Source organism: Syngnathoides biaculeatus, chromosome 4 (genome assembly GCF_019802595.1).
Source record: "Syngnathoides biaculeatus isolate LvHL_M chromosome 4, ASM1980259v1, whole genome shotgun sequence".
NCBI lineage: Eukaryota > Metazoa > Chordata > Actinopteri > Syngnathiformes > Syngnathidae > Syngnathoides > Syngnathoides biaculeatus.
This window is the reverse complement of record NC_084643.1, coordinates 6,872,487-6,892,847: the sequence shown is the minus strand read 5'-3', so window position 1 is coordinate 6,892,847 and position 20,361 is coordinate 6,872,487. Positions and strand designations below refer to the sequence as shown.

At 42.3% G+C, this 20,361-nt stretch overlaps 1 protein-coding gene across 1 annotated transcript; it reads left to right on the top strand.

Annotated features, from left to right (window-relative positions):
- Positions 1 to 119: 119 nt before the first annotated feature.
- ndc80 (NDC80 kinetochore complex component) lies at positions 120 to 10,788 on the top strand. Its single transcript, XM_061816349.1, has 17 exons — positions 120 to 375; positions 1,510 to 1,602; positions 1,932 to 2,015; positions 2,393 to 2,519; positions 3,440 to 3,606; positions 5,043 to 5,145; positions 5,225 to 5,314; positions 5,674 to 5,767; positions 5,925 to 6,025; positions 6,190 to 6,334; positions 6,925 to 7,130; positions 7,548 to 7,694; positions 7,776 to 7,862; positions 9,023 to 9,115; positions 9,202 to 9,332; positions 10,366 to 10,468; positions 10,564 to 10,788. The coding sequence occupies exons 1-17, from the start codon at positions 368 to 370 to the stop codon at positions 10,696 to 10,698; spliced, it is 1,914 nt and encodes a 637-aa protein (XP_061672333.1). The 5' UTR covers positions 120 to 367; the 3' UTR covers positions 10,699 to 10,788.
- The last annotated feature ends 9,573 nt before the right edge of the window (positions 10,789 to 20,361 follow it).

The following is a 20,361-nucleotide window of genomic DNA, read 5'->3' as shown; positions in this document are numbered from 1 at the left end:
CATCTCTGGCCTCTGATTGGTCAGCGACGCGGCTCACGCAAATTCGACCGAGGGGTCAATTCGTCACTTTAAAGTGTTCCTTTTGCCTTTTTCATTTTTCATTTTCCATTTTCCATTTTTCATTGCACTAGTATATAAACGGGGAGACTTTCTACTACTCTGTGCGTGTTTATGTCACTGATCTAGTAGGAAAATTCCGCGGTTTATGCGCGTCTTCTTTTGGTCCAAGCGATTCGCCGTCGTGCGATGACGTAGGCAGCTTCGCCATTTTTAAACCATTGGCGGTTTTTGCGATTTCGGTTACTTTGCTTTACATGGACGCAGCAGCAGCAACAACAACAACAACAACGAAATCCTATAGAGCGAAATGGAGCGGTATGTATCAAATTTATTTTCAGTTCTGGCTTGAATACCTTTGAGTACCTTTACGTAAGACGTTTTTTTTTAAAAAAAACTAATTCGCCTGCCTTTTCGATATTTCCAATGTGCGAAAAGTCTTAATGGCGTCACTTGTAGGTTATACAATTTATAGCTTTCGACAGCTGGTTTAAACTGTAAGGCACCAGTGGCCAAAATATTCAGTATCAGAATCAGTTTTCTTGGCCAAGCATGGCAACAACACAAGGAATTTGTCTCGGGTAGTTGGAGCCGCCCTAGTACGACATATTTGTTGACATGTTTCGTACGAAGGCCCCCCAAAACTCAAATGTTCTTTTCACACTATTAGAATAAAACTGCAAATGTTTGTGACGAGAAAAACTGGTGGAATCTGAAGTGCTGGTGTGTTATTATTGTTATCCATAAAAAAGAAAACACTGCATGGGCTGAAATATGTGCCACCAGGAACTGGATTTGAATCCTTACTATTTGAATTTTAAATGCTAGACTTCAATAAGTGCATTAAAAAGTGATGGGGAATAAAATAATCGAAATAGTATTGTTTTGAATTTAAAAACTAATTTGAAATCGAACTGGTTGGCAACGTAAGTACAATAAACTTGAATGTGAGTTTATTTTGATCTACAATGAAAATTCAAATCATATCTCTATTAACATTCAGATCTGAATTCCAATTCAGCGATTTCCGTTTTTACATGACGTGTTGTTGAAAAAAAAAAACTCACTAACTTATTTTGCCAATTATTTTTCAACATTGTAAGGAGGACAAGTGAAACCCACAGAAAATTAAGTAAGAAGAAAGAAGTACTCAAAGTCCACTTGAAAAATGTACTGAATTTGGGAATTATTTGTATCAGTCAATTTTATTTTTTGTCATTTAGTGTTGCATTTGAATGTATGAAAAGTGCTGTATAGATAAATTTGATTTGATTTGTCCTTTGTTACTTAGCACCACTGCAGGGATTTTATAGATACTGCGTTGTTTTTTTGTTTTTTTAAAATAATTCTGATACATTCGAACAGCTATTGTTGTGTATGTTACAGCATTTACCCTGTCTACTGAAACATAGTCAATGTTCTTTTATTTGTATTTATGACTTCTGGGAGCAGCGGAAGACCGAGCCGAGCTGCCGGCAGGCTGTCTGAGCTGCCGATGCGAGGGCAAAATACCAGGATGAGCACGGCGCACATAACTCCCCGCAGGTTGGTTCTTTTTTCATAAAAAAACTGCGTAGTTCTCGGTCCAGGAGCCATCACCGCTGTTGAAAAGATGGGAGACACTGCAAGACAACGATTCACGACTGTTTGAAATTATAGTACAGATTTTTATCATTATTCGTTGTTAAACTGTTTCAATAAACCCTAGTTTTCTTTTTTTTTTAATATATATTTTTTTATTTTATTGGGCTCTCTCTCTTCCAGTTTGAATGTAATTTTGTTTTGCTTGCAGTGTTGTGTTACATTGTACATTGTGTTAAACAAAGAAGAACCCTGTTAATGGCAAATAAATCCATTTTTCTTCTTTTTGACAGGGAAGATCCTTCAATGGGAAGGCTCACCATGTCCAGACAACTACCGCAGACATCTGAGCAGCGGATAAGCTTCTTCGGTCAACGGTACGCCAACAATGGAAAAGCTGGAAACAGTCAGCGTGTACCTAAAGAAAATTTACTGCCTGTATCTGATTTGATAGAATAGAACCGAACAAATTTGACATTTTTAATTTGAATGATTCTTTTTTTTTTTTTTTTTTCTTATTTTGATGAAACCAAAAGATTATCAGTCTGGTTTATTTTTATAATATTGTTATGAATTAAAATATTCACTGTTGGGAGGCAGAAATTCCGAGGATTTGGAATTTCACGTTAAACAAGGTCTAAACACTTAATCGGTTGTCTGTCATTACTGATCAATCTGACAATAATTGTCTGTTAATTGTTGCACCTCAAGTGTGTGTGTATGAATATATATTTATTGTTATATTTGAGTGCAGTACAAGTGGAGCCAGCATGCCACGCAGCAGCTTAATTTATGGCTTTGGAGGCCCCGAGAAGCTCAAAGATGCACGGCCTCTGCATGACAAGTCTTACGTTCAGCAGTGCATCAGACGGCTGCACGAGGTAGGTTTGGGTTTAAGCCGTGGGTCCACTTCACTGTATCATCTCCCCAAAATAGTAAGGCATGAATTACGCAGCATTGCGATCAATTTCCTAACTGTACAACAATTAGCTCATTCAAATTTGCTAGTTTTGAATCAGAAATCTAGCGGACTGGGTTTTTCAACTATTGTTCATGTTTAGCAACACAAAAATGCTTGCAATATCTTAACTTTATCATTTATGATATGACAATTTGAAATTTTGTTCCAGATTATCACAAAAATCATAGAAGTTGATATGCATGATTTGCCTTTGCGGGCCACATTAAAATCATGCAGCGGGCCAGATCTGGCTCCCGGGCGTTGAGTTTGACACCCGTGTTCTACATTATTAACATACCACAGTTTGACTCAATTACATGCCTTGTTTGTTGACTATTAGATTGCTCTGGCGTTATTTTGTTTATGGAACAACCTGCTTGTGATGTGTTCAAGAGCAGCTCGGAAATGTATAACTGTTTGATTTGTAATGAGTTTTTTTAAGTTTGCATGTATGCGCGGTAACTTACTTACCCTTTTCCAGTGTCTCTGACCCGTTGCGCACCTCATGCCGCCCTCCCCTCTGTCATGCACTAACCTACCTCGTCAATTGCTGATAAAGTAATTCTTTCTTCAATTTGGTGAGCCGAATTTGTCTTTTTTTTTTTTTAATGGAAGCGTTGCATGACATGTTTTAGTTAAAACGCCACAGACAGGCTTTCACACCCAAGCACATTTAAAAAAAAAAAAAAAAGCCCGCTTTGGGTATCAAGGGGAAAGTCGCAGGCATTGCCCCCCCCCCCTACAAAATGCCACTGCTATTATCGAAATGATAATAATGTTGTGACACTCCCAAGCTATGATGCTATATTACTTAACGACTTGCTGTTCCCTGCGATTTAGTATCTGATGGACCAGGGCTACAACGTGTCACCCAAGACCCTCCAGTCGCCATCCACCAAGGAGTTTGTCAAGATCTTTGAGTTCATCTATCGTCAGCTGGACCCCACTTTTGAAATGTCGAAATCCAAAGTGGAGGAGGAGGTTCCGGCTCTCCTCAAGTCGTTAAGGTTATGAAAAATCCTTTCTGTCTTCTAAACAGTTCACCTCTTTTAATTTGTTTTTACAATTGAATGGCAGTATATGATCAAGGGCCAGCCTAAAAGGGGACATAATGTGAAAAATAGACTTTGGCTCCCCGTCCTATCTGTTTTCTGTAGCGCTCGGTGCTCTCCTTGAACTATGTATTTTGACATGACACATAGGAAGCAGTTTTAAACTGCCGGGGGAATAATGCTCAAGAGTTACTTGATAGTTTATACCAGGCTTTGTTAAATCTCTCGCTCTCTCTCTCACCGTAATTTCTCAAATAATGCGCAGATTTTTCCGAAAATATTTTCCAAAAGTTAAAAGAGCGCATTATATTTGGGTATGGATGAAAACTGAAAAATACAATCATTGTATTGTTGGATACAGGTATATAGAGTGATTTAAAAAAAAAAAAAGGTACGTATATACATTTCAATATAATATTCGATGTCTTATGTTACACATTTATATTTATCACGGTAATGTGCGCCCCCAACCTGAATTCTATGACCTCCTCGGGGAGCTTGCATTTTACAATCGTTAGCGTAGCATTTTTTATTTTATTTATTTATTTTTTTTTTTTTGTAATGCACCAAAGATCAGAAACCACTGCTCGTAAGTCTGTTTGAACTTAAACCAAGACATAAAATGTCAAATACAGCGGCTAGTTGTGCAGCTGCTTTTAAAAGAAATGTGTCATCACTCGTGCCGATGACGCCGCCAACCCGGAAGTAGCCATAGGAAAGCTATGAGGTCAGGTGGGTGAGAGGCTGCGCCGCGGAACCAAAACTCTTGGGATTAAAAAAAACAAAAAAAAAAACGTTTTCCCACAAACGCCATGGATGGCACAGAGGATGACATGCTGTGGGAGCAAAATACGATCACTGTTCATGAACGTGTAATATAGAGGATAAACTGCACTATGCACAAGTATTTCATGCAAAAAATGTTAAAGTTAACCCGTGTCAAATATTTAAGACTGTAATATGTGTTATCAAGAGTATTAATAAAATGGTATGACATCATTGAGCATTTGTTTTAGTTTGTTGGTTCTGCTCTGACAAAAACAGGGACCAGGACAAGCCTGTCCTATGGCCTGTCCCAAGATTATATTACGGCTACATCAGCACGTGCACAATGATTATTATTATTATTAATGATTGTTGTACAGAGAGTTTTTTGAAAAACAATACAAGTACAAGCCTAAAAAAATACAAATACAGATAATTCCCAATATTTTGAGCATATGGTAGTAGCAAATTGGTGGTGCGCATTGTACATTGGTAGGAGGGTTTTCGTGATGATTTTTTTTTTTTAGGTCAACTTTGGGGGTGCGCATTATACTTCAGGACGCGTTATACTCGAGAAATTACGGTACTCACTCACTGACTCCCTCCCTCCTTTTTTTGTGTTGCAGATATCCATTTGTTCTGTCCAAGAGTTCTATGTATTCCGTGGGCGCTCCCCATACCTGGCCTCAGGCGCTGGGTGCCCTCATGTGGTTGATTGACACTGTCAAGGTAGTTGTAGTCAAAGAAAAGAACAAGAGTTCCTTGGGCATTTGGAATTCGACATGACATCTCTGCTCCCTGTCCCCAGAACTTCACAAGTCAGACCCAACAGGATCTTCTATTTATGGACTTTGTCGACGACGGCGACAACATCGACGACAATGCAGATTACAACAGGGTACGCTACTAATGAAGAATTTAGAGCAGGATTCGGCAAACATTTGAATTTTTAAGACGAAAAGATGGGGCAGGTATGACCGAGTGTATTGTAATAAAATCGTCCACAATGGAAGACATCGGCTGGGATTTGAACCTAAAACCTCAGAACGATGAGGCAGACTTGCGAAGCAATTGTTCACCGCGCTATTCACTGAACAACTCATTTACGTTGTCTTATTTGGTAAGATAAAGAGGATTCTTATACAGGAGATGTATGTTTACAAATCCATGAAGTGATTTAGATCCCTAATTCGGGGTCTGCTGCGATCTCCATTGTGCAATTTGATTAATTCATGGAAATTGTTCTACCCTCTGCAGCTCTTTCTCAAAAATACAGAGACTGCATACGTCAAATTCCTGCAGGGCGAGGACAACTACGAGGAGGACGACGAGGCCTTCATTTCTGAGCTCAGTAAGCGTTACTTGAAGCAATTAGATTACTGTACACGCTATCTGTTTGAGAAATTGGCTATCATGTTTTAGTCTGTGTGCTGCTGTTCTTTTTTTTTTTTTTTTCCACATATGTATTGGGGGGGTGTCTTCATGTCTTTGCGTGCATGCTTTCACAGAGAAGATGTGCAACTATGATGAAGAGAGGGTTGCTGCCATGGAGAATAAACACAGGGTGCTGATGGAAGAGGTACAACGACTGGAGAAGGAAAACAAAAAGGTTATAATCACACATGACATTTGATCTGACTGTACATTAAACTTCAATTTGCATGGAATGTCTCATCAAGTATATGATCACGGGCAGTCGATTTGCCGTTGGTCTCTGTCAGTTTTTTTTTTTTTTTCAAGATGACCATTAAATGCATCCCTTTTCCCCAACAGGACCGTCTCGAGACAAAGAGGACAGCCAAGATTAAGCTGCAGTTGGACATCCAGAAGATCTGCGAATATCGCTCTGGGATTCAGTCCTTTCTTTCGAACTTAGAGGAAAAGGACGCGGAGCTGGACGATGAGCTGAAACTTGCCGGTAAATGGAAATCACATTAAGTTCTGTCAAAATGCCCTCTTTCCTCTTAGATGTCCAATATTTTTTTCCCTACTCATCTGTAGAGTAGGGAATAGTTTGCATAAATGTACAAATGAATATTTGACATTTGAGAGTGTGTGTGTGTGTGTGTGTGTGTGTGTGTGTATATACACACACATTTGTGCATGTATGTGTGTATACATGTACTGTATGTGTGTGTGTGTGTGTGTGTGTGTGTGTGTGTGGTGTGTGTGTGTGTGTGTATCTACATAATTATCTATTTCCTCGAGGCAGACTTTATTTTTTTTTTTTTTTTCCCCCCCACACAGCCCTCATATAATTGTTGTGACGTTTGGCAGTGGACCGTGAGCTCTTTCTAATGTAAAATATTAATCTTAACAATGTATGGCCATGCTTATGTAGAGAAGTATAAAGGCAAAAGGGATTTTACTACATCATAGCTCATTACCCACCCAAAGGAGGTACTAATTTCCAGTTGAAATTGAAACCAAAATAAGCAGGAGTGCTTCCACCCATTTAAAGAAGTGAACATTTAATTCAACTCTTTATTTTGTTCTTCAATTTTACAGGCAACACTTTGGAATCTCTGAAAGTCGAGCAGGCCAGGCTGCAAGAGCTCCAGAAAAAACAAATTTACACGCCGGCCGACATAGAGAGAATCAATCAGGAGAAGCGGGTGCTCCTGGAGGCCATCGCCAGTCACGCCAAGTCTCTGGAGCAGGCCGAGCAGCACAAGTGGAGCGAAGAGATCTCGTTGGCCAAAGTGAAAGAGAAGGTATTCCTGTTCATCAGATGTCTGTTAACACTCTACAGATGTCAACTGATGAAAGGTGAATTTTCCGTGACAACCACAACAGTAGAGTTGCGATAGATTCAATCCGTTTTCTTGGATATCTGCCTGAGGAAATGCCCCCAGCTTTAATCGGGTCAAATATGAAATATTACCAGTTGGATGCGGTACTTTTTGGAAGGTACAATTAATTAAAATGTAAAAGAGGTGATCAACTTACCCGACGACCCAGTAAGAATGGTCATATCACCATTCATTCGTCGCTGCATTTGGCTTTCCAAGCCCAGCAATTTGCGGCCATCTGGAGTGCTTAAATGACGATTGTTTTCCATCTGATATGAAAACTGTGTCCGGGTGTCACTGCCATAATAAAACAATGTCTCGCCTTTTCCATTTTTGCAGGCTGAGTTGAAGCTTACCGAGTACCACAAGCTGGCTCGCAAGCTGAAGCTGATCCCGATGTCTGCCGAGAACGCCTGTGGCCATGACTTTGAACTCAAGCCTTTTCAATGTGGACCCAGGAACATCCACACCAAGTCACTGACGCAGGTGCTCAATGGATTTGCTCTCGTGTGACATTTTGCTCTACTTTACTTTTGCCCTTAAATGGCTTTGCGTGTCACTCTGTAGCATCTTAAAAAGCTGATCTCTGACTTGGAGGAGGATCGTAGCCGACTGTCCAATGCCAAGTTCATCCTGGAGCAGTCTTGTGAACAGGTGAATGTAACTGTACCCCCAAACTCCACAGCAAAAATGAAAAAAAAAATAAAAATTGTATCATGCAAACGTTTGACGCTGCTTATCTTCAAACGTCAACGTTTAACTTTTTTTCCATATCCCAGCAAATATTATCAGATGGTCGCAAAATTGTAGTCCTGTCAATGATACACAAAATATACTACCGTAATTTCCGGCCTACAGAGCGCACCTGATTATAAACCTCACCCAGTACATTTGTAAAGGAAATACCATTTGGTACATAAAAAGGCCGCACCTGTGTAAAAGCCGTAAGTGCCCACATTGAAACATGAGAGATTTACCAAGAAAGACAGGACACAGAGTTTTCAAAGTTTTAATTAAGCTTAGCTTAACATAGCAACAACATGCTAGCACGAACAGGGCTGGTTTAAAAAAGAAAAAAAAAAAAAACAGCCGTGGCAGCTACACAGTTGCAACATGGTGGCAAAGCACTAACAGAGCCAGTTAAAAAAAACAAACAAAAAAAAACATACCTAAATCACAGAGACACGGCAATAACACAGCAGCAACATGGTAGTGCTTGCGCTAACAGGGCCGGCCGGTGTGATTGTCAGAGCGCTCCTCCGTGCTGTAAAGTCTCCTTGTGATTAATGCGCATGCGTTACTAACAAATCCCCCGGTCTCATAGTTCCCCTTTTTCTACCTAGAGGGAGCTAACATACGTTATAACCTAACCTTAAAACAAAAGTTGATAAAAAGATATACACATATATGTACGTTCGCTGTGTTTGTCTTTCTGAGACGTCCATAGCAACACAACATGAATACTCAGCGACAAGTTATCGAATGACACGTGTTGAAGCATGGATGGGGATGTTTCAAACTGGCCGGAAGTTTACAAAATAAACGCGAATGTGCATTAATCGCAAGGAGACTTTTCAGCACCGGGAGTGCTCAGACCGTCACACCGGTAAAAGTCACTTCCTCGGCACATATATTCCACCGGTCTCACTTACCTTTTCTGCTCGAGTGCCCCCTTGCAGGCATTAGGGAAAAATGCACAAATCAGCTGCATCACTGCACCAGCCGCAGGGTTGGAAGCGTGTGAAAAAAGTTGCGGCTTATAAAGCGGGAATTACGATACAAATTGAGTAATAGCTCCTTCATTCCTGGTTTAGTTGAACTCGAACATCTTGGACAAGGAGAACGACCAAAAGCAGCTGAAAGAGCAGATCCGCAAGGTAGATGAGCGCTTGGAGGCCAACCAGAAGGTATGAATTACACTCGCCACTACCGACAGATGGACGAAGCGTCTTCTGATATACGGTATACAGTATACTCTGCCTTGTATGTGCAGGAGCTGGCCCGAGAGAACCAAGAGTGGGCAATGGAGCTGGAGAGGGTCGAGGGTAATCGGGATCTGCTTGAGGAGAAGGTCAACTCTGGTTATGATGAAGCTATGCAGCAGCATAAGGCGCTGCAGCAAGAGTGAGTGGCTCTCACGGTGGACACTTGATTAGGGTAACAAGAGCTGTGTCAAAGTCACCATTTTCAATCAGTTGTATTCACGTTTGTACATTGAAAAAACATGATAAAATAGTCAGCTTCATCTTTGTGAGGGAGGAATTTTTGACAGGTTTTATGTTGGATTTTGTTATATTGCATGTAACCTTTTTGGTTCCTGGCATTTTAATGTTAACTACCAGCATGTGGATAGTTGAAACCAGGGATGGGCAACTAAAGTGACGGAGGGGGAATCATTTTTCATCAGCGCTACCAGGAAGCCGGAGGACCGTATGCTTCATAACCAGATGAATACCATTTTAAATATGTGCGCACATACCGTAATTCCCGGCCTACAGAGCGCACCTGGTTATAAGCCTCACCCAGTACATTTGTAAAGGAAATACCATTTGGTGCATACGTAGGCTGCAGCTGTGTAAAAGACGCAAGTGCCCACATTGAAACAAGAGATTTACAAAGAAAAATTGTACACAGAGAGTTTAACGCTAGTGCCGCTGCGCTAGCGCTAATGCTAGCGCCGTGGTAGCAGGGCCGGACCGGTAAAAGTCACCGGCCTCACTCTTATTTTCCGCTCGAGTGCCCCCTTGCGGCCGTCAGAAAAAATGCACGCAATAACTGCATCACCGCATAAACCGCAGGGTTGAGAGCGTGTGGAAAAAAGTTGTGGCTTATAGGCTGGAAATCACGGTATATATTTTTAACGAATCAAATAAACATAACGATTTATAAAAGATCTACTCTTCAATGACAAGGATTTTAAACCACAAAAAAAATAGCACCGCACCGTGAATATCTAAAATTTGCATAGTTGATAAGCAGTTTCAAGACGGAAAAAAGAAGAAGTGCGAAGGAAAAAAAAAATCCACAAATGGGCGAAGAAATTAACATTTAGTTTTTTTGTTCAGTTTCACACTTAATTGGTGGGCGGACACCAACTGCTGCATTTGTGTACAAGAAATTGAAAGGTTTCCTTGAAATAAATCCTTTTGTCCTTGAGGTACCATCTGGTTCTGCTGGAGACCACAGAGGAGAAGCGAACTGTCTCCAACAACCTCGCCAGCGTCTTCACCACGGCAGCAGACCACCTGTCCAAAACCGAGGTAACTCGCTCGCGGTGCTGCAATTTTCAAGTTTGATCTTTTCAGCACGCCGAGGATGCCGGTGCGAGTGTTTTGAGTGCCGTCTTATGCCGCAGAAATTTTTGGAGGAGGTGCACAGCCACATGCCGCAGGTGTTTGCGAAGGCAATTGAGGACGACGACAAGGCTGTGAAGGATCTGAAGGAGATGCTCAGCTCCCTCAGGTCCAAGGTTGAAAAAGCTAAAAAGTAGCTAAGTCGCCAGTTTAGAGTTTTGGTTTTGAGCTGAAGTTCTTTTGTTTTGTGTCTTCAGTTAACTTTCTAATAAAGAGTTTGAAATGTATTTTTTTTTTTTTATTTGAGGTTGTTCTTTTTCCCTCCAATTGCCCTTAGAGGACAATACACTCCGCTGTGAATGCGCCTTTTTATTTTCATTTCATGGATTTGTCACTCGCTGCTGATTAATTCCTCTGGGCCTCATCATTTTTTATGTGTGGTGAACCCAGAGGAGTTTTTCATTTGTATTCAAGTGGAACATTGTGACACTTTATAGTCAATCAAACTGTAATTGTGCATTTACAATGCCCCATTTGTTCATAATAGTGAAGATAAAGGAAGTGTTTCACATGTACATAATTTCTTTTATGCCTGCCAACGCACATGAAGCATTTCTGCCTACATGAAAGCGTTTTCCAAAGCCACTGAGAGAACTTTGTCAGCGCAGCGAAGAAATTGCTTTCAGTCTGGGGTGGACTAGTGGTTGGCACAATTGACCCCTCGGTACAGGGCACTTAACCACGCCTCCTGAAGTGACGTCACGCCACGTGCGCTGACGTCAGACAAACAATTGGGAAAAATATCGGCGCAGCAAGAAAGGAATAGAGCGAAACTGTCCGATTTTCCTGGCTGATTTCTCACTCGCATTCTTAGCTAAGAGTGAAATATCGTTGAAAAGCAGACAGCAGGGCTTCAAGTATTTCAGCGAGGGGTATTTCAAAGGTATTTACATGCATATCGACGGAGAAACCATTGATATTAGCGCGAGATCTTTCCGGAGTCAGAGGAAGACCGAGAAGCCACGTAATATAATATATTATAACCCAAAGACGAATTCGTCATTGACAGTTTCCTATTTTCGTGTTACCTATCACACTTGTGTGCAGAATCTGTATGTGTATCTGGATAGCAGTTTGTGAACCGACGTATGAAGGAAAAGAAGGCGAGGCTTGATTTACGAGTTGTTTCTCTCGTTTTCTTTGTGTAACGTCACGCGCTCCCCTCAATAATTATTCTTGAATTAGTGCCGACCCTACGTAAGTCCCGACCGAGTACGACAATCACTACTTTATAGTGTCCTCAAACATCCTTCCTTCAGTCTTGGTGTCTCGGTGCACGTCGAAGGCTTTTAGGACTGCTAGTCCGGTGTAGCCTAGCTCACCGCCGACAAAGCGACACGTTTCTGCAGTCAGATCATTGCAGAATATCGCACAACACAGATCAAGTGTGTCAATCATTCACACTTAGCTATGTTATGCAAGCGAAGAACTGCTAATTCATTTATACGAGACATGTATTGAAAATCAAATATAGGGCATACCTTTGTGCAAACATCTGTTCCAGTTGATGGATTCAGTTGATCATGCGGTCTTCCACACAGTTTGATCCATCAAAGACATTTTTCGTACTCGGTCTTCTGTTCCGGTTGATTTTAGATGGATTCAGTTGATGATGCGGTCTTCCACAAAGTTCGATCCATCAAAGACATTTTTCGTACTGGGTCTTCGGTTTTGGAAAGGGTACGAATTGAACTCCACCAACTAGCCTTTCAGGATACCTGTCGTCACTATTACAAAGTCCGTGACTACACCTCTTAACCATATCTATTATTTAAGAACCCAAATACGCGATAAAACGCGAACAAAAGCTATACTGGACCATGCAACGTCTGAGGGAACTGCGGGTCCAAAAAAGGGGCGTGCTTTACGCAGATCTCTGGCCTCTTATAGGTCAGCGACGCGGATGACGCAATTTCTACGGAGGGGTCAATTGCCTCATCATTCTGACTTTTATCAGAATCAACTTTATTGGCCAGGTATATAAATAACACACAAGCAATTTGTTTCCACTAGTTGCAACTGCCCTCGTATGACATACATGTTGAGTATGACAGCAGACAATTTTTTTTTTTAAATCGCAATTGTGCAAAGGATGCAGTCTTCTCGGATTTAAATGAGTTTGAATGCCCATTAGCGTAACAGTCCATTGCAATGATCATCATGCAAAGGGTGTCAAGACTTCAAGGATTTTATGGAGTGTCATGTGACTATTCCTGCGATAATCTATCATATAGAATGTGACAACAAACTTGATGCAGAAAATTGGCAGCATGTTGCAAGGGAACTGTACGTTAACTGCACAAGAATTTAATTGCAAGAGCAAAGAAGTTGTTGGAATGCGTGCTGGTTTTGGTTCGGTTTGTTCGGCAGCGCCTATCCGAGGGAAGGAGCTGGTGACCAGTATGTGGAGAGTCCGTTAGGATCCCACCTGCTCTTGTCGTAGTTTAGCTGGTGTGCAAGTTCTCAAGGGTGGGTAGGGTGGTGTCGACAATCGGTTCAGCAGTATTTAATTGTTGTTTGCAGATGAAGCTTGTCCTTTTTTATGGTGGCCCCCAAACCAGACTGGGATGGAGGTACATAGTCCAGATTCAATGACTGTTGTGTACACTACAACTGGCTGAGCAGCTCTCAAGGCAGGCTGTGGTTCCTCAGAAGCTTCAAGAAGTACATCCTTTGCTGGTCTTTTTTGAGGATGGACTTGATGTTTGGCTTCCACTCCTGTGTCCTGTGAGGCTGTATTTCCAAAGAACTTGACGGAAGATTCACCTATTTGTGGATTTCTTTGTGGGGGGAACAAAGGCTTATTGGTAGTATATTCCTGGTAATCCAGAATTTTTGGGGTCCCCCCCCCACTTCAGTGAAGTTGTAATAGAGTTCAATTATTTGTGGATTTCTGCAGGACAGTACTTTAAGACAAAAAAGCAGCATGGTGGTTATGTCAAGAATTGTTATGCCGAGCTCTCTCGAACTTTCTGGTAATTTATTTCAATTTAAATTATTCGTCTAGCCTAGCATCCATTTTGAAGGGCCTTTTTTTTTTATCAGGGTGTAGGTCTAGGTTCGTGGCTGTGTCAGAAGAATTTAAGGTGGAGGTGGGACTGCATCAGGGATCCGCCCTGAGCCCCTTCCTGTTTGCGGTAGTAATGGATAGACTGACAGATGAGGTTAGACTGGATTCCCTTTGGACCACGATGTTCGCAGATGATATTGTGATCTGCAGTGAAAGCTGAGAGCAGACGGAGGAACAATTAGAAAGATGGAGGCACGCACTCGAAAGGAGAGCAATGAAGATTAGCCGAAGAAAAACAGAATGGATGTGCATGAATGTGAGGGGCAGAGGAGGAGGAGTGAAGCTCCGGGGAGAAAAGATAGCGAGGGTGGATGACTTCAAATACTCGGGGTCAACAATCCAGAGCAATGGCGAGTGTGGTAAGGATGAAGGGCAAAGTCTATAAAACAGTGGTGAGGCCGGCCATGATGTACGGATTAGAGAAGGTGGCACTGAAGAAACAATAGGAACCGGACCTGGATGTAGAAGAAATGAAGATGTTGAGGTTCTCGCTCGGAGTGAGCAGGTTGGGTAGGATTAGAAATGAGCTCATTAGAGGGACAGCCAAAAGCTGGATGTTTTGGAGACAAGGCCGAGAGAGCAGACTTCGATGGTTTGGACATGTTCAGGGACGAGAGAGTCTGAGGATGTTGGTGGAAGGGTGCTGAGGATGGAGCTGCCAGGCAAAAGAGCGAGAGGAAGACCAAAGAAAAGGTTGATGGATGTTGTGAGGGAGGACATGAGGACAGTTGGTGATAGAGACGAAGATGCGCGAGATAGGCTTAGATGGAAAAAGATGACACGCTGTGGCGACCCCTAACGGGACAAGCCGGAAGGAAAAGAAGAAGATTTTTGCCAGGGTAAACTGACCTGGCGTCAATTTGGAAAGTGCGTGAAAGCGGGTGGGGTCGGGGGACATGCACTTCAGAAAGTGCAACAAGTGTTTTGACCGATGTAATGAAGTGACAGTGAAGGGCTCGTGGGGAGCGGCAAAGGAAAAAAAGTGATGGATAACTTCCACTGTGTGGGTGTGGGTGTGTATGTGGCCGGAGTTTGGGGGGGGGGGGGGTTAAGTTATACGTGAGCTTTACACACAGATGGCATCCATGTAAGCCGTGTGTATTCATAAGTGGTTCTGTCATCACGGACCGTTGCATTCCGAAACGTGCGCCATCAATTCTCAGTCCACCGCGTCCTCCTGCTCTCACACAGGGGAAGTCAAGAGGTTCCAGCCACTGCACCAACTGTTAAGAATGAACATGATGGGAAAATGCAGACTTTCATTTTTAATTTCTTGCGTTGCAAACATTTGCATTCATCATTTAGGAATGACAGCCATTTTATTTTGAGAAATGCTCGAACGTAACTGTCTTCTGCTGCATTCACATTCAGTTTTTTGCTCTTTTAGGTTGAAATCAGGCCACTCAAGACTATATTTTTTGTCTTCAAAATGTCTTTTTTTCTGACTTTGCCTTATCTTTGTTTGTCTGAAGGCAAAATCTTGACTAAATCTGACGAGCATGGCTAATTGGCGGAGAAGAATATTTGCTTTCAAAGTCTTGAGTTGCTTCCTGAAGCTGCCATTGAAGACTAGTTCATGCAGATCCTCAGCATGAAATGTTTTTATAGTGTAATTAGGAATGGACCTTTCCGACCTGTCAATCACTCGTACAATAATAGCCAATCAGATAGCCGCATTGTCTTAACCCCTGGCTTGACACGCCCCTGCCGCCATGTTGTCCCACAAGCAATCCCGGTGGTCAGTAGCGTGCGCTTGGAAAAGTTAGTTACGAAGAAAATGGACCTCAGATGCGATTGGGGAACGTAGAATTCTGATGAAAGATATCCTGCTCGGTTACAAGGGGCCCGCTTGATTCATTTTCCGAAGCCTAAAACACAGTTTTACGAAGTGTCTACGATGGATTAAGGCTCGCGTAAGAGCGCACGTACAACCAAATGTGGACAATATCAACAAACACAAGGCTGTGTTTTCGAAGGTAAGTGAGGGAGAAGCATCTTCTCTGAGTTTGATTGAATTATTATCAGTGCTTTATACATTGCAGACGAACAACTTTCACTTTGTTAGTGTATCACTGACCTCCTGAACGAAGTGCGTCATGTTTTATGCCGAAGAGTCGGGTTAGTGATACGTAAATGCGCCATGTCATGCAAGAGAAATTTTAGTGGCCTATTTGTATCACATCAGACTTTTAAGACAGAGCACTGGGTTCCATTACGAGCCAAGTCAAATGAATATACTCGCTCACTTATAAAGACCGCAATGATATTACTTGTGATCTTTACAAGTAAAAAGTACTCACCCTGCTTTACATGCGTAGTACAATTCCACAATTTTATCCTGTTGGATTTCAATATGAAGTTTGTGAGGTGTCAAACGTTTTTACATCAATCGCCAACGTTTTGCTGTAACTGACATTGCGTCCTGTGCCGTCCAAAATCTTAATTCCGTGTAGATACTTGCGTGAAATAGTTGAGACTTCTCTGTAGAGTTCTCTTGGAGAAGTCTGATGCATTTGGCAAAAAACATACCGCAATATTATCTGGAATACGCGACACGTGTTCTGTTCAGTCGCCATTTTTGGAAGCTTGTGGGACATAGCAAATGTAGCTCGGGGGGGGGGGGGGGGGGTGGAGAGCTTAAGATCACCTGTCAGAAAGGTGGATTGGAGACCATAAGGCAACAAAACCACTGAAGTGTAATCCTGCCAGGTTATCCAAATACTTTTGAGCAACCCAATTTTTGATTTTTTTGGTTTTCAGTTAATGAAGGCAGCAAGATAGACAAACAAGCGGAACGTGAAGTAAAGGCTCGGCTTGTTTTTTTTTTTTTTTTACAATTGTCACTTTGTCCATATGCAGTACATTTGAATACTTGAAAAAAATAGAGGTACTTTGTATTAACGGTCATCCGATCTCAACCCAGTCGAGTATGTTTTTTTTCAAAAATGTGTCATCGGAACTGACCTTGGTGGGTCTTCGTGTCACTGCTAGCTTATCTAATGCGACAAAAGCTAAAGCGGTTTCGCAGTCCTTTTGCGATACAGCCACTGAGTCTCCACGTCGACATTGTGATGCAACTGCTAATCAGATGCAGCGCTGAGGCTTCACACTGCATGCAAGCACAACACACATATACACACGCGCACACAATGGTGCACTCATGAAAAAAGCAAGCATAAAAAAAAATTATTGACTATTCCCAACTTTTTAGGACTTGAGTTCACATTCAAAAAGTATTTGTGGCTATGAACCGCACCGCAGCAGCAGCAGCAGTTTTGCCTGATGTTTTGTGAAATATTAGTAGTTCATATGCCTCGGGGAAAACTAGCACACATTTTCAAATCAATTTTACCGTATATCCATTGTTATTAAATAGAGATGTATTTCCACAACAATATGGCTACAATAAGGAAACGTAAGAAATTATAATTGAGCCTTAAGATGACTAGAATACGACAAGCATTTGTTAAAATAGGTGAGAAACTGGAAATATTATCCATCCATCCATCTATCCATTTTTCTAGCTGCTTATCCTCACGAGGGTCACGGGAGTGCTGGAGCAAACCCATCTGTCAATGGGTAGGAGGCAGGGTACACCCTGAACTGGTTGCCAGCCAATGGCAGGGCACATCGAGACACAGTCACACTCACAATCACACCTAGGGGCAATTTAGAGTGTCCATTTAAAGCAGGGGTGTCAAACTCATTTTTGTCGCGGGCCACATTTTACTTACGGTTTCCCTCAAAGGGCTGTTATGGCTGTGAAACCATAAAAATCTTTAACAGCCTCATCATATTTACACGTGAAATTTATGAACTAGTTTATGAATCTGAAATCAAGCGTAATGGGTTTTTCCAACTATTATTGTTTGGTAACACAAAAATACTTGTAGTAGTTTAACGTTATCATTTATATGACAATTTTAAATTTCGGTCCAGATTTGAACAAAAAAATCACAGAAGTTGATAGATGTGATTTGCCTCCCCGGGCCACAAAAAATCATACAGCGGGCCAGATCTGGCCCCAGGGCCTTGAGTTTGACACCCGCGATTTCTAGGGAAATATTATTGATGAAAAAAATCATTTCATTGATATTATATACAATATATTTTGTAATTTACAAAAAATGTAAATAAACCTGACAATTTTGTCACACTGGCGCAAGGACATTAGTAATGTGGGGAACGGGATGGTGGACTTTTTGTGTACGCTCCACGAACAAGCAAAGCTTCAACACATGTGCATCATATTTATACAAATATATGCCGTATGTAAACACAAACGGATTTAATTGAATTGTGTGCACTTTTTTGGGGGGGGGGGATTTTTTCTTTTTGTTTTTGTTTTTGTTGTTTTTTTGTGGGGAGCACTTGTGAGCCCTGTGTCGTGTGGATGACATTAGAGCAGCTTCCTGTGTGGTCATTTTTACTTTTGAGGGGAGAGCAGAGATATGTTTATGTCATGTTTTTATTTATCCAATTGTGTTTTTGTCATTGAGGCGGATGTAAAAATTAAAGCACTGTGTGTGTGTGTGCGTGTGTGTGTGTGTGCGTGTGCGTCTCAATATGTTCCAGATTAGATGTTGCCTCAGCGTCTGGCTGTCTTTTTTTTTTTTTCTTTTTTTTTTTCATACATAACATGATCCAACTTTCTTTACTGTCTCCCTGGAGTAAAAGATTACAACGCACAGCTGCACACAGAAAACACAAAACCTTTGTGAAATGCAATCAGAAAACAGGAGAATAGCGCAAATAAACAAATAGTTTGGCTGCCGGACCCGTTCATTGGCGTCTGCTCCTGACAGCCGCGTACTTACAATGCCTGCAAATATTTCAGCCCAAAGATGTTGCCTGTACGGTTATGGGAGGTTTGTTGAGGACCTCGTTTTGACCCCGTACGGATGAAATATATTTTGACGTTAATGAATTGAGTTGGTGTTGCCTTTGCGCGCTTGGAAAAGGTTGAGTCTTGGCATGAAGGTCAATGACGTGCTAATCTGTGTGAGAAAGTGTCCACTTTGCAGCACATGGCATCACTTATGCGAATGAACGCAAGGCCAAGCAAACATGTCCTGCTTGTTGTTGTGGCGCCCGCGATGCATCCCGTGCGTGTGTGTCACTATCTGGCAGAGGGATTCATTGTGCTCGTCGTTCACTGAGAGATGTTTGTAATATTTCGGCCCGCTCGTGTAGCTAAATAAGCATTAATATTACTACTGCAGCTACTACGTCCACTACCGCTTTACCGACCACTAAACCACAACCACAGTAAGCCCTTCTTTACAGCCCGAAAACCCCCACAATAAAGGAAATCAACGGAGTAAAAACCAAATATGAGATACATTTACAAGGGTCATATATGCTATTTAAAAAAAAAAAAAAAGTCACTGATGGTGTAGCGGTACACATGCCTGACTTTGGTGCGGCCAACGTGGGATTGATTCCCGCTCAGTGGTGATGTCAATATCTGCCTTGCGGCTGACTGGGGACCAGTTCAGGGTGTAGTCCACCCTTTGCCCGAAGCTAGCTGGGATAGGCTCCGGCTCTCCGGTGACCCTTGTGAGGATAAGCGGCTTGGATAATGGATGGATGGACGGATGCTATTCAATGCCACAATGTGATATTTAAGAGAGGTGCAGGCATGTTATTTGTCCACTTGAGGTCAGCGTCCACACTACACAAGCATGTGCCTATGAAAAGTGGGTGCGAGCAACTTAAATGACGTGAATAGAGCGCGTGCATACACGTCATAAAATCACGTGACTTTTGTTTATGTCGCCATATTGCCGGTCTAGCAAGGCATTGTTCAATGCTAAGTCGGTTGGAGACGACACGAAAATATGTCTTATAGCATGACCCCCATTTAGAAGGTGGTAATAAACGAAGGTACATCGAAAAATTAGATGAACTCAGCATAGATGACCCGGATTTAAAACCGAAGTCGATGTTAATTTTCTTCCGCTTGTCTCGGACAACTGGATCTACATGTCGTGATCCTGCCGCTTCAGCCCAGGCTGTTCGGTTGCGCTGATTGGGAGGCGCACACCTGCGCCTCATGCTGGCTGATTATCCTGTGTATTTATATGACCCCGATGACGACTGGTCGGCGCCAGTTCGTTGAGCTTCATGTCCCGTTCGAGTACTCCCGTATCCCTGATCGACAACCCGTGTGTACCGACCTTCAACCCCGTAAGCCCGACTCCTTTGATACTTCTGCCTGCTTCGATCGTTCTCCCGTGTACCGACGCCCGCCCGCCTGCTCACCTGGTCTCTTCGCCCGACGTCCCAACTACCGCTGCTGCACCTGACTGCCTGCTCGATCCCCGACCGCGGAATGATAAACGTTTCTCCCCGAACTACCTTGCATCGTCAGAGTCCTGCATTTGGGTCCTACTCCCGTTCCGACGGGTCGTGACACTACACACGGATCTGGTGAGTAAGTCGTCGAGATTTACACAGAAAAGTTTGAAAGTGTGTAAAAGTCTGGATGTATCTGAATACTTTGTTGCTGGATCTGTTCTCAATCAGGAAGAAATCCCACATAGTGACAGTTTTGACAGCTTGTGAACGCGCAAGTGTGTTCGGCGACACGTTAACCTTTGCCGGAATCCATCGGTCTTTTCAGCTCATATTCAATACAAATACCAAAATTTCATTAACTATGATTGGGGGGGAGGTACACTGAAGCGATTTGCAGCCACACTTAACCTGCGTAAACCTCTGTGACAGA

Coding starts and splice junctions, on each gene's coding strand:
- ndc80 (XM_061816349.1), top strand. Junction 6,335..6,924: donor CGATGAGCTGAAACTTGCCG/GTAAATGGAAAT, acceptor TCAATTTTACAG/GCAACACTTTGGAATCTCTG. Junction 9,116..9,201: donor GCTTGGAGGCCAACCAGAAG/GTATGAATTACA, acceptor TTGTATGTGCAG/GAGCTGGCCCGAGAGAACCA.